This window comes from Taurulus bubalis (assembly GCF_910589615.1).
Source record: "Taurulus bubalis genome assembly, chromosome: 6".
NCBI classification, from domain to species: Eukaryota; Metazoa; Chordata; class Actinopteri; order Perciformes; family Cottidae; genus Taurulus; species Taurulus bubalis.
This window is the reverse complement of record NC_136594.1, coordinates 5,191,371-5,206,627: the sequence shown is the minus strand read 5'-3', so window position 1 is coordinate 5,206,627 and position 15,257 is coordinate 5,191,371. Positions and strand designations below refer to the sequence as shown.

Here is a 15,257-nt window from a genome sequence, read left to right as displayed (position 1 = left end):
TAGAAAAAAAAAAAAAAAAAATATCACAGCAGCTCGAAACGACACGCATGTCTTTTCTGTACTTACATAGGTAGTATTTAAAAAGACGAAACATGAAATCACACCGAACATGTGAGCCATTTCCCCGCTTTAAACCGGACGAAAGTAGCGAGTAATGCTAAGCTAACGTTTACCATGTGAGCTTCCGACCGTGTCCCACACGATCCGAGTCCTCCACGGAGGTCACGTGATGACAGCGAGTTCCAGTCGCTGAAGAAGACTGTGGGGTACGGTTGAAAGCTCCGGGAAGAGCTTGTAGTGAACGTTAACCTAAAATATTTGGTCGAGAATTAATCTCCTCGCTCGATAACTTCCTGACCGATTTTTTTGGGGGTCATTTAAAAAAAAAAAAAAAAGGGCCATAAAAGCTTGCAGAGTTGAAGTGGAGCCCACTAGACCCGTCTAACGGTGCAACACACACACACACACACACACACACACACACACACACACACACACACACACACACACACACACACACACACACACACACACACACACACACACGAGTTTGGGATTCTGGGTAAGCAAGAAAAACTGTAAAATTTCCCCCGAAACCGAACCGTTCTTTTTTTAATTTATTTTTAAAGTCCTAAAACAGCTTCCTGCCCGTTAGCCGGTCCGAGAGCCTCCTACGAGTAAAGCTGTAAACTTTTGGTCGGGACTCCTCCTCGTGACGCCGCCCAGCGACAGAAACGACCGGAGGGAGGAGGGGAACCGTGAGGAGGGTCTGTGGTCGTGCTCTTCATTCATACATTCACATAAATGGGAATCGTTTATGCCTCACACACACAAACACACACACACTTGGGATGACACTCAGTGATTGAATAATGGCCCCTCCCACCAATAAATACCTTAACCCCGCCCACTGACAAAATAATAAAATACGTCACACTGCTTCGTCCGGGGTTCTACGGCGAGTCCTTAAACCTACAGCCGGCACGGCGAGGAACCTTCATCTACAGTCTGAGAACAAAAGACTCGTTTACACGGCTCACACCGTCCTAAAAAAACAACAACTTTGTTTGTTTGTTTCAAAACAGAGCAGAGAGTGAGGGAGAATAAACGTGACGGGGAACGAGACGGCGTGCCGCTAGTTTTTCTTCTTGACGTTGTTGTTGGAGGCGAGCCGGGGCCGCGGCGCCGGGATCAGGCTTCCCAACGGGACTCGACTCCGAGCCACTTCGAAGAGTTTGGAGAGAATCTGGAGGAAGAGGAGGAGGAGGAAGAAGAGGTCAGGTGGATGAGGGCCATACTGTGATAGTTTTGGAAAAATACAAATGATTATTTACCACCAACTGAACTTTCTTCAGTTTTGTAGACACTGAAGTTATGCAGGTGACAGTTATATCTCACATATAAAGCTAATGATTTGCAGCATGGCTATTGCGCAATCACTGATCCATTCTGCTCACATTGAGGAAGCCACAGCCAACGTCATGTGGCGAATTTAAAATAGTCGTATTAGGTCTTTAAAATTGTTTGATGGATCTTTTCCCCGCAACTGAGGGACTTTGAACAGTTTCTTTATTTCATAAACGTACCTTTCGTGGAGTCCTCTGGAGGCATTAAGAGAGAGAAAATAGCATCAGCACAGAGTCTCAACTATCAGTTTAAAGTTTCCTTCACTTACTTTTTTAGAGAGCAGAGCAAGGACGTCCAGAACGGCTCAATTCAACCACAAGCGCTTTGAGGAAAAACTAAAGAGTTCTTTTACAAAATGTAGCTTTTTCCACCTCGAAAGTTGGGTTGGTTTGAAAATCTTTCAATGCCGGCGCGTACAGACAACAAAATTATATTTTTATAACGTTATTAGTCTGACGGATGTTACAGAATTTCGCTTTCATTACAAAAACAATTAAATTAAATCAAAGTCTAATGTATAAACTGAACTAATTGTGCAAGAAGATTAAGAATCTTGACCAGACATTTTATGGCAACTTTCAATACTTCAGGTTCTAATTCTCTGTTATTGACCATTAGTCCCTTCAGTATTTCTGAAGACAGACTTGGTAGATCAAGAAAATTTGCTTTTAGTGTTATGACACACACACACACACACAGTGAGAGAGAGAGACAGAGACAGACACAGACAGACACACAAGACAGACAGACACACACAAGACAGAGAGAGACACACACAGAGACACAGACAGACAGACAGACAGACAGACAGACAGACAGACACAGACAGAGAGAGAGAGAGAAACACACACACAGAGAGAGAGAGAGAGAGAAACACACACACACACACAGAGACAGAGAAACACACACACACACACACACACAGAGAGAAACACACACACACACACAGACAGAGAAACACACACACACACAGAAAAACACACAGAGACACACAGAGAGAGAAACACACACACAGACAGAGAGAGAAACACACACACAGAGACACACACAGAGAGAGACACACACACACAGAGACACACACAGAGAGAGAGACACACACACACACACACAGAGAGAGAGAAACACACACACACACACACAGAGAGAGAGAAACACACACACAGACAGAGAGAGAAACACACACACAGACAGAGAAACACACACACAGAGACACACACACACACACACACACACAGAGAGAGAGAAACACACACACACACACACACACAGAGAGAGAGAAACACACACACACAGAGAGAGAGAAACACACACACACAGAGAGAGAGAAACACACACACACAGAGAGAGAGAAACACACACACACAGAGAGAGAAACACACACACACAGAGAGAGAGAAACACACACACACAGAGAGAGAGAAACACACACACAGAGAGAGAGAAACACACACACAGAGAGAGAGAAACACACACACACACACACACACACACACACACAGAGACAGAGAAACACACAGAGAAACACACAGAGAAACACAAACCCCCCCCCCCCCCCCCCATCCTCTCACCTGTTCCCAGAGGGTCTCAGCCACCCGGTCGATGATTCCTCCGACCTCGCGGAACTCTCCGGAGTATTTGACGTACGCCCAGATGCAGAGCGCCGTCAGCGCCACGCCCATCACCAGGTTACACAGCGCGGCCACGGAGTCGATGCCCACGAAGCCCGTGACCATCGACGCCACGTACATGACGAACATGACGACGAACAGCGTGGCGGGCGTCCGCGCGGCGAAGAAGATGTTCTTGCCGTCGTTGTGCTTGCAGAAGTTGGAGTAGACGGCGTCGAGCTCCGCCTCCAGCTGCTCCTGGTAGCGCCGGCAGAAATCCTCGCCGCCCATCTTCTTCACGGAGCGGAAGTGTCGCACCGACGCCTGCCGCTGCTCCGCGTGACGGCGCTCCAGCTCCGCCGGGTTGATGTAGGGTTTGTCTCCGCCGCACACCTGCGGACGCAACACGAGCGCGTCAAAAAAAAAAATTAATAAAATCAGAAAGCATTTCATCAACCAGATCCTGGACCTGCGACATCCAGTTTGTGATGCATTACCTGCTCCATGCTTTTGTTGTACAAGTCTTTGGCGCCTGCTACAGCTGCAAGGTTATTGGCTTCAGCTGTCGCCTAGGCAACAGATGAAGTTTAGATTCACGATTGAGAAATGGAGTCAACGCATCATGACTGATAAACTGAGATCTGCGCCGGTCTCCTCTGATGGAAATACGGTTGTTAGTAGTATATCCGGTGTATGCAGTAAATAGAGACACACACAGACAGACAGACAGACAGACAGACACAGACAGACAGACAGACAGACACACACACACACACACACACACACACGTAAATAAACATGTCCGACACCTTCAGAAGGTTTGCCACAGTGAGAAGAATTTAAAAAACTGTTTTGAGATTTGAAAAAAGGATGAACAGGATCTGTTTTTGGATTAAATATCATGATGTAAACTGTCCAGCAGGCGGCGCTGTTCCACAGCAACATTATCTTCCATCATATTGTGTGTGAGCGGAGCTGACCTGCAGCATCGACTTGGGGTGAGGAAGCTCCTCTCCCTGGTAGATCTTCATGTAAGCCTGAAAACACAACGGACAGATAAGTAGGTGGAGAGAAACAAGCGGGAGTCTAAATTCTCTTTCTGGAGTCTTAAAACATTTACAAAGACGGACTTCAAAAAGATAACCGGGGATTTGCACAAAAGAAAAGAAAAACAAGACAAATGAATTACATTCTGATGTTATCTGAGATGTGAACAGACCCTTTCCCGCTGAAGACAACACTCCCAACTCAAGGTCCACTTACTAGCTTTTTCTAGAGCTAGTGATCATGATTTCTAAACCGGAAGAACAGTTGAAACGTATTCTCTCATTAGTCAACAGAAAACCGTAAGCAAGAATAATACTTATTATTATCTTGTCTAATAAACTGCAACCTTCTTCCCTCTTTTGTAGAATGAGACTCACATTGTTCAGCCATCTCACTGCTGAAAAAGTACCATTCATTGCCAGAATTTATTTATTTTTTTCATCTGCGACTTATTTTTTAAATGATGCCAAAAATGAATGTCACCTTGCCGTTTGGTGCAGAACATGTATTCCTCTTACTGACAGTGAAGATGTTGACGTCACAGGTGGAAGCGCTACAGATCTCAACTCACTTTGAAGTAGTGCAGCAGCTCTCTGCAGGTGATTTTGACTCCTCCGATCTCTTTTTCCACCAGGTTCTCTGGCGAGAGCAGCGTCGGGACGAGGTTCACCAGCTCCTTCTTAAACTCCTCGTCGATATCTGGAGGCACACAAAGCAACCGCACACACACACACACACACGTGTCACAAAGCCGGACTGGTTTTTGATTGGCCTAGCCGTGTCTGCGTCAGGGTTTTCACCTCGGAGTCGCCCGTCGAAGTGCGGGTTGGTGGCCACCTTGAGGCCGGGGTGAGGCAGCAGGAAGCAGCCGATGTTCGAGAAGCACGAGTGGATGTGTTTCCTGACGTTCTGCAGCTCCTCGTGTTGGTTCTGCTTCACCTGGTCGCAGACGGGAACAAGTCATCAGTCCGGAGACGTTAAAACCAGGAGTGGTTCTAGTTAAGCTCGGCCCTTTGGTGAAACGGTGGACGCGGCACGAAGGCCAGCAACTAACCTGCAGCCGCTTCTCCAGGAAGCTCAGTCCTCCCTCCAGGCCGTACGGATGCTCGTAGGGGTAACTCCAGTCTCTGATCAGGAACATCAGACTCTGAACAGAGGGACACATTCAGCGTATTGATCCAGGATCCACCACAGATCATTATATTGAAAAATCAAATCTTAAAAAGATAAAGAACATTTATTCCAAACGTATTCCAGTTTCAGATTTAGTTTGCAACACAAATAAGAGAGAGTACCAGCATATATACTGCTGTGGACGGCGACAAATTATACTAAATAAATAAACGAATAATATATTTAGAATATTTTTATCTTTCCAACAAGGATCTGAAACAGTTATCTTTGCGCCATCTCTGTCCGACGGCAAGGTAAAGCTGTGAAAATATTAAAAAAAATAGCACTTAAAATCTAAATGTTTTGGTGGCTGGTATGTTTTGCTGCTGCCTCAGTCCACAGCAGTGCATTTGCTTCTGTGCTGGTTTCTCCAAACCGGGAGCGTGCCGACCTCCATCTACTGGAGATGATACCCCGACTATGGAGAAAAAACTCATCCAACCCCACTTCAAATAATCTGAACTGTCCCTTTAAGAAGGAGCATCTAAAAACAGCTCACCCTAAAGGAGAGACAAGCTCATGCCGATTGATCGGTTTCTTAAAACTGAAAAGTCTCATTTAGTCCTTCGAGGACTGAAGGTCAAATCTTGTGTTTGTTACGTGTCGGAAGGTAAAACGCATTTCTAAAAATCAAACTGAATATTATGAGGACGGGGAACGTGGCTAGCAGATCCCACCTGGAAGGGTTTCTCGTAGACCTCCTCCATGGCCAGTCGTCCGTACTCCGTGAAGAGCTGAGGAGAGAAAACAACCGGCCACTTAAAATCTAATCAGGCTTCACAACACGGGCATAAAGCTCAATTAGTGTGGGACAAATGCGTGCATATGTCTTTCTGATTCATCCGGCCCATGAAAGCTTTTCCATTTGCTGCTCTAAACACTTGCTATCTGAAAAGTGTTTTTGTGTTGCTGCAGATATAAAGATTATGGAAAAAAAACGAACACAAAGCTGGGCTGAAGATGTTTGTTGCCTCTTTGTCGGCACCCGTTTTAAAATTAATACATTTTTCCAAAGGAAAATAATCCAACATGTGCCTCATTCAAATCTGGTGAGGAGAAAAATAAATTAAACTGCAATAATATTAAATCCAAAAGACCCCGCCCACAATGTTTGATTGACAGGCAATCTGAGGTGAGAAATTGTGAAGTTTCCACTGCGAGAGACTTTCTGCCACATAAGGCGGCCTGCTGCTGGGTTCAGTTCAGAGTTAATCCTGAGCTGAACACACCCGATATGGAGCTCTTCACTCACAAGATGGTGTAGTTGATCTGTTGGGACTAGAAATCACAATACAGCTGCTCTATAAGGCCGGACAGTGAGAGCAGTCAAGAGGCCTCGTCGAAGGAATGAAATATTAACAACTGGCCTAAACTGGACAAACAGGATTGTTTGTAACCCCCCCGAAAAAAAATAATCATGGAGGCAGTTTTGATAGAGGTGGTACATTACAGTAACACACTATGTGCCATGTAGGTTAATTATGTTCCATTTAACCTTTTAGATTATTATGATATTAAGTTCAATACTATTTATTCTCAATCAATTATTAGATGCATTTAACAGATTCACAAATAAAAATATTTTTCTACTCGATGCGCGTGGAGTTTGCGTGAGTGGTTCGTTAAAAAAAACGTCTTCAGACTGATTACTGACCTGGAGGTGCTGGAGGTCGTCTTCCTGGACGTTCTGGGACAGGTTGTACACCTGAAACACACAACGGACCCCGTTATTCACCTGGCGCCGCCACACTAAGAGCGTCAGCACTTTAAAAACCACTCGGATCGCAGCTGACCTGAACAGAGCTGGTCATGGTGCTCAGGGCGAACAGGGTGGCGCAGTCTTTGATGGTTGACTGGCTGTCAAACGCCCCCTGTGTGTCGATGAGTAGAACTGCAACCTGCAAGAACGACACCAACTCATTCATTCCAGCATCTCAAAGTCTACAAATTATATAATCATGGGAGCCCAGATGGCGCTCGCTCGGGGTCGGCCCGTGGACTGACCTTGCAGCCGTCTGGTTTCTCCACCACGAACACCTCGCTCCAGGCCAGGATGCCCGTGGTCTCCCTCTCGCAGCCGCCTCGCCAGGTGAAGCCGGTCAGAGGCTGCTCCTCGCCGCCGACCCACGAGTCCGACTGAACGGAGACAAGAGAGGTCAGAGAGGTCATGGCCAAAAATACGTATGTAGAGAGTCTGTTATTTACTTCATGTGAGATTTTATCCTCCATCTCTTACTGGGACTACATTTAAATGCAAACTACTATTCCACTATTATTCAGAATTCAATGCAGGTCATGAACTTAATGAGAACTGATGCCTAGTAGGAGAGGGTAATATAAATGACATCATAGTCTATGACAATACATTTGATCACATCATCAATACACATCGGGATATAGATCATTTTCTAGTAAACTGGTTATCTATAAAATACTACAAACCAAAAAAGGTAATAAAAAAATATGAAGTCAGGTTTTACTGTAATTCAGTAATTAAGAAGAGAATACTTTATCATATTGATGCAGAACATGTTGGCATATATTCACTGATTTGCGACATTACAAATAATACAAAGATAAATGGAAAAAGGTGTAACTTCTGTGGTAATAAAAGATGCGCCGTTGACGAATGTTGATCTCATGAAATGCATAGTCATCTTCAACCACGCCTTATGATTAATAATACATGTGTAGTCATCATCTTAAGCGTGAAAAGGCTTCTGTACGGTCGAATCCCATTCTCACTCACATCTACACATACCTGTGTAAAAAAAAAAAAAGAAGCAGCCCTGTCATGACCTGACCTGTGTGGGCGGGGCTTAATCTATGCATAAAGATGGGCTTTATGTGTGGAATAAGCAGCAGTGACCCTCTGCGGAGGCCCGGCCACAGAGCCGGCATTGTGTCGGCCTAAAATCCTCTTTAGGGACTCATGAAACCCTCCAGAATGTTCCTCGGTGCTTACCGTAGATTAACACGGCCCGGGAGATTAACTCTGAACCTGGTCACTGTTTCAAAAACAGAAACGGGGTCTTTACATGCCAAGAAGTGGAACATCACGCGGAAAACACGTTTGCTTCTCAGCCAAAGGAGTTACAATGAGATTATTGTCATCAATTTAATTTTTGCATTGACGAACTTCTACCGATCCTGTTCTTATGAACTCTAATCAAAACCTCACTGGACAAATAACCAACATTAACCCTAAAAATACACGACTGTCAAGATTAAACCAGGACAGTCTTTTTATAGCTCCTGAAACACTGGAGACAAACAACAACAACAACAACACGGTCTGATATCAGCATCTAATCTAATTAGCAGACGGGTGAGGCCTGTTTTAACGGCAATCCTTTACAACGTGAAGATATATCCGCTGATAAAAAGGAAACGAGACTGAAAATGTCAGCATCGCTCACACGCATTATGTTGAAACAGGTTCTATGTGGCTTAGTTTCATCTGAACTCAAGCGTGAGGACTGTAGATTATGTCCTGTTGGGGATCTCCTCACAGGGAGTTTAGACCGGAGGAAGAAATAAAGCCACAAACAACTTAGTGTTGGATTAAAAATACTGTTTGCCCTTTAAAAAAAGCTATAGATGTATATACTTTGAAGAGGCGACAGCTGAGAAGTGAGTTATAATAATTACTGAACTTGCCCGTCAACATATCGGCCCCCATGACAACTGAGCTGACTCCACCCACTGATGAAGAATGTAGATACAGTTATAAGACCTCGAGTTGGGATTGTTTTGTCAAACTACTTCTTGTCTTAACTCCGTGGTCACGAGTCTCACTCGTGACATTATAGGTTAGATTAAAGTTTATTGCTATTTGCTAGCTCAAGTACCCCGAGGCAACAAAATGCAGTTTAGCATCCAACTAGAAAAGCAAAAAGCAGTTGGAGCGCAGAATATGAATATGAATATATATATATATATATATATCCAACTAGAAAAGCAAAAAGCAGTTGGAGCGCAGAATATATATATATATACATATACATATACATACACACACACACATGTGTGTGATATATAGAAACTCACTGGTGATATTTTAACCAATTTAAAATATTCCTATAAAAAAAAAAAAAAAAAAGAAATTCTCAAAAGGCAGAGCTGGATTTCTATTAATTGAATTTGGACTTTGACTCCGGTTTTACGTAGCTCTTCATACTTATATTGTGTATGTATACAAGTACGAAGAGCTACGTGAAACCGGAGTCAAATTCCGTGTATGCGTAAACACACACGGCCAATAAAGCTGATTCTATTAGAAACATTTTCATATTTATAAACTGCCTCGCAAGACTTTTACCTGTTTGTACATGAAGCGCAGCATGAAGTCCAGCAGGAAGGACTTGCCCTTGCGGAAAGCTCCGGCCACGGAGACGACGACCACGTGGAGGTCCCGCACCTCCTCCTGCAGCAGCAGCCGCTCCAGCGCCTCCTCCTGCAGCGAGAACGAGTGCTCCTCCTCGTCCGCCACCACGATCTGCACCGGCCGGGCCCCGCCGACCTCTTCCTCATCCAGCAGGTCATCGTCCTCCTCGTGTCTCATCGGGGATGTGTCGGATTCAAACCTGTGGCCGCCTGAGAGAGAACGCTGTGGTTAAAGTTTGACCGACCGAGAATGTTGGCGCTCTACGTCCTCCAGCCGACACATTTATCATTTGACACTTCTGGTTTTTGGAGGTGGGAAAAAGACGTGACCGTCGTTTTGGAAAGGTCTCCTAACCTTTCGCAAAATATAAATAAATTGTCACGACAGACAAAAGATATCTTATTGACGCCTGGATTTTGTGATCATCTCTATAGAAAACACGCCTATAAGCGGTGGGCATCAGAGTGGACGCGGTTTTCTCTCTGCAGTCATGATGGCCGACTTTCCCTTCAGAGATCAATAAACTCTGATGTCCGAAAGCGACAGCGGTTGTTGGACGGGAAGAGAAAAGTTTCCGGGCCGCCTCCAGTTAGTGAAGCGTCACGGGAGAGGAAGGAATCGCTGCCATTATAGGATGACAGCGCTGGCTGGAGGTTTACAGTAAATAGACGGAGCCGTCGGTCAGTGTTGTTCTACAGAGACGCTTTCATCCATCAGCTCTCCTTGTACGGCCGCAGTTACACTTCACTGACCGACAGAAATCTGGATATTTCAGGAAGATTATCCATTAGACTCCTTTTGGATGCTTCTGCCTTCATCCGATATGTCAGAGTAGAAGAAAACGTTTAGTCATCTCTCGCTCACCGGTCTAAAAAACAAGCTGCAAAGGTTTGCGTAAATACTGCAATGTTTTCGTTGCGGGAGAACGACAAAGTCGCTGGCGTTTCAGTTTCCGGGGAGACTGGGACGCGTGCCCTCGCGGTTACGTGACAGCGCTTACTCAGACGCTGCGTCTTGTGATTGCACATCCAAAGCCCCCCCCCCCCCAAGCAGCCTGAGGCCTCGTGGGAAGAAGAGTCTTCATTCAGGTCAGCGTTGCGCGGGGTCGGGCCATGTGAGGAAACGCTCTGCAGGGCGGCAACGCGACGACAGCGTTCTGCAAGCAAGCGCCTCGCTGGTTTAAATATACACGGTCACATCATCCGGAGGAGAGGACGTAAATAATGTACACGCCGACATAAAAAACTGTTTGGGGACGTCTTTTGGATGAGTCGTACTTTAACTGAGGCTTTTAAGAAGACCAGTGATCCGGTAAATTCAATGTCCCAATGTTCTCTCTGGCGAGCACATGAGCTGCCTGAGGATAAATACTTCCACAGTGTAGAGCAGAGATGGAGTGTAAAGCGGAAACCGGCCTAAACTTTTTTTTGTGTGATGTAGGCTACGATGATGAACGCGACTTGCAAAGTGTCAGACTTAAAGAAACGGACCTCCTTCGATGAGTCATAGCTACGCCTGCTTGTGGGTAGATTTACACACATTGTATCTCATGGTCATGCCTCGAGTTAAACAGGTTTATTTATCAAAATACCATCTTTTTAAGCCTCTGGTAAGACAGTTCAACATTCCCCAACTGGCAACGCTGCATACATCAGTGAATAAGCATTTTTTTCTCCCGCTTATCAAGCCGATCAGTGGATTCCTGTCTCGTCATGTCACACAACAGAGCAAGTCATCCCCTTCCATCAGTCACTGTAACATCAGACTACACCCGTCGGCAGAGAAGAGGACTCTGGTCTGGGTTCTGCTCAAATGCCTGTTATTAAAGTGTCTGAGTACTGAACAGGACCGTCAGCAGCAGTCTGGCCTGCCTGCATTCACAAGAGATGGGCATACTCTCCCAGCACTGCTGAACTCCTGGCCTTGGGAGACACTCACAAGTAGGGCAACATTGATCTCAACTTTTTACTTTAACGAGGCAAAACTGAAGTTCTTCCTTCAAACTGCAGCTGAGTCTTAAAATGTGGATCTGGAAAAAAGGACAAGAACTATCCCAGTACAGATTCAGATACATTAATGACTCCTCTTTAAGGAAAGGCCAACATGTCCCACAACATTGTATCTGACAGCCGGTCCTGCTGCTACTTATGCTTGTGTAAGAAGAGACATTGCACAACAAACTCCATTCACAAATATGATAGTTTAAGGCTGAAGTGGCTCATTGAAAAAGGCCAGGGCTCGTCAGAGATCTACGACAACAATTTAAGCCTTGAGACTATCCATTTCGATTTGGCATACAATAACAGAGCCGTAAACGTCGGTGTACGTCCGTATCTAGAGGCAATCCTCCTTCGTTCTGCAGCAGCCGCTGCTCGGAGACTTCTTAAATGGGAGCTCAAAATGTGAATCTGGAACAAGAGGACAACTACACCGGCACAGTTATGTATACACCACATGGCTTAGTTTTTGCCCCACTTTGGTCTTAGCACATAGTGTGCAGTTCTCCACACAAAGCTCAGAGGGGCTCTCTGCAGCTGCAACAACACAAGCAGCAGCACCTGCTTTGTGTTGATCAAAACACTGTACACCTGTGTTCATGGATCAACAGCACTGATAGAGACCCAGTCAAACATATGCATAACACTCACCGGATTTTGGCTCAAACTGACGGTTCATAACAATTCTAGCAGTTACCTTGTTGACAAAAAGCACTGATTAGACACTAACCAAGCAAGCCAGAGGCTCCCTCGTCATCCAGCTTGTGAAGTAAAACCCAGCACGAGGATATCTCACCAGTCACTTGGTTGTGGTACAGATTAGCCTCAGATACAGAACAGTGGTATAAATACCACAATAACAGAATAGAGGAAGAAAGAGATGGACGGCTAGCAGCTAACAGAGTCTACGTGTCCCAAATACACTGTCGCTGCCTGACAGCTGGTCACAACGCGCCATATCGCCACACGCCAAAGTTAATTTAAAAAATAGCCTATTTAAAATTGCTTCTGTGAAGGAAAAAAACTACGCCGAATTAAACACCGTGACTAATAATCATGATATGGAGTCGATTTAAGGGTAACGGTATTAACCCTTTGCTAACAGGAGAGGGAAGTTAGCTTAACTGGTCGCTTTTTTAAATGGAGTTCGGCGTGAGAGAGTCTACTTAGCTTATCTCACAGCTTATTTTTACAAGCATGTTTAGCAAAACACAGTTTATCCCCCGACCCTAGCCCCCACCCCTCACACACACACACCTGTGATATGTGCTAACTTAAATTAGATTACACCTCAACGGAAGCTAGCTTGCCTCGCGCCGTTACCTGGGACCAGGCCGCTGTCACAACGACGCTTTTGAATATTTTACCGCTCGCGACGCTTAGCGGTTTCGCAACGGGACGCGGTTATTCGACAAAAGCGGAGCGCTGCCCCGCCGTGTCGCTCCCGTGGCCGCCTCCATCCACACGGCGGTGGACGGAGGACGGAGACCCACGTATTCAGAAACTCGCCACCCGCCTGTCGCCTGTCGCGTCGGTTGCAACGTCTCCACCCGTTTCGGTGTAGGTTTAGTTACCTTCTTTGAAGATGCTGTTTTTGTGATTCCGCCGCTTCAACCTGTTCTCCTCCGCCGCCATCTTTCTCGATAGCGGCTATAGCACTGTCCTGACGTCACCGACCTCTGAGCTGCGGCGGTGTCCGCGCGGTCCTAAAGTACGGCGCCGAAGCCTCGCCCCGCTCCGTTGATGCTCGCCCCCATAGAAGTACATCAAGTACTGCATTTAAGTACACATTCGAGGTACATGTACTTTACTTGAGTATTTCCATTGTATGCGACTTAATACTTCAACTCCACTGCATCTCAGTGGGACATATTGCACCTTTCGCTCTACTACATTTGTCTGACAGGTTACTTGTCACATTAGTTTTCAAACCACATGTCTCCAGATGTGTTGATCTTAAATGGTTGTGATAAGCTGGAGGATGTTACTGTGATGGAGCAACTGTTAAAGCTTTTAAACTGTTTAAAAAGCCTCTTGCATCAGCTGGAAAATGCATTGAGTTCATGAAAAGTTGACTTTGTAAAGGTGGTTCTCACAGTACAAACATATGATGTTATAGAATATGATGCATCGCTGTAGATTAAACTAAGGAGTTAAAAAGCACAACCGTAAACATCTAAAGCAGTAAAATAACACATGCATATTGATGCAACAGTAATATTAATCCAGAAAGCACTAACACACTGACAGTTAACATTTCACCGCACAATGAATACTTCTACATTTCATACTTTATTTACATTTTACTGATATTACAAGTAAGGGTTTGAATGCAGGGCTTTTTAGCAACTTTTAGCTGCTTAAGCAAAAGAGGCAGTCATCCATTTTCATAAAAAAATAAACATCTGTGTAAAGCTTTCTGTCCAGTACAGATGTCTACCTGATATCAGCCAAATATTCGCTCTGTTTTTGGTCTCACCTACTCCTGAGGGAAATATCATGTTGTTTTAGCTGCTAAATGCTCCGCTATGTTCACTAGTCTCTAACTGTGTGTCTGCATGCTGAGCAGGTTTCCTGGCTTCATCAGAAAACAGCAGCCTGCTGCTGCTTGAAACAACACTGATTACCAAAATAGTAAAATTGCAGATTATAGAACGATAAAAATGTGCGGAAATAGGTCAGACAGCAAATATGCTGCAAAAACCAGGAGCTAAAAAAGGTTAAAAAGCTTATAAAGCCGAGGGGAGTCAGTTGATAGTTCTTTCTTGACCCTTTACATTAAACAAGTAATGCATTAATATAAACATACATTGATTAGGCTTTAAATATTGATATTGGTTGTAAGATCAATTTAGTTGGAAGCATGTTTTATTGTCAGATACTGGAGCTACAATCAAATGATTTTAAAATATTTCTCCAGATTTTTAAAGTTATGTGTTCGAGTTCACCACCCAAACATCATCCCATATTTTATATTTTTAGGGATTTTATTGATACAAGTTGTGCTGAAACTGCAAACCAGACCTAATTCTGCCTGAATGGCCGGACTTGTTGTTGAGAGCTTGTGACTCTTCTGTAGGAAACGGATTTGAGTGAGAACAGTCAACTGATTCCCTCTTGGCACGCTAAATACTGCCTTCGGTGGAAAATCTCTTGTTTCTGTGACTCCGTCCTCACCCAGTGCATGCTGGGATTTCTGCACGTTTTCTCGCTAGAAAAAGAAACAGTTGTCTCAGACGCCCTGAGGCTACAAGGCTCCAGCTTTGCCCTGGTTTCCTCGGTGTTGGGTGTCACAGGACGTCCTCTGCAGCTGGTTTGATCAGATTACACTCTCCACTACCTGTGTGTCTCCACACCTTCATGTTAGTGTGGTGGAGTCTTATCTGATGACATGTCTGCAGCTGAAACATGCAGCAAAGCCTTTCACCGTCATTTACTTTCACGTTTATTTTCTTTGTGTAACAACCTGCCTGTTTAGTTTCAGGCTGGGCTGTTCCATTGACCGACCACAAGCAGCAACGCCTGCAGGACTCATGCAAAGACAATGGAGTAGAAGCACTGGGCCTTACAGGTACAGGTGTTTGTTGCATCCTTCAGGTGTACCGTTCTTATTCAATCTTGTGAAGGGAAAATTGCATT

General features: G+C 44.9%; 1 protein-coding gene across 1 annotated transcript; it reads right to left on the bottom strand.

Annotated features, from left to right (window-relative positions):
- Positions 1-1,135: 1,135 nt before the first annotated feature.
- On the bottom strand, positions 1,136-13,253 carry LOC306738287 (atlastin-2; the record flags this gene model as incomplete). Its single annotated transcript, XM_079220118.1, has 14 exons — positions 1,136-1,246; positions 1,587-1,601; positions 2,976-3,407; positions 3,512-3,583; positions 3,995-4,051; positions 4,633-4,760; positions 4,862-5,000; positions 5,116-5,208; positions 5,912-5,968; positions 6,889-6,939; positions 7,028-7,132; positions 7,239-7,370; positions 9,556-9,830; positions 13,193-13,253. 14 exons carry the CDS (start codon positions 13,251-13,253, stop codon positions 1,136-1,138), a joined length of 1,728 nt encoding a protein of 575 aa, XP_079076244.1.
- Positions 13,254-15,257: the final 2,004 nt, after the last annotated feature.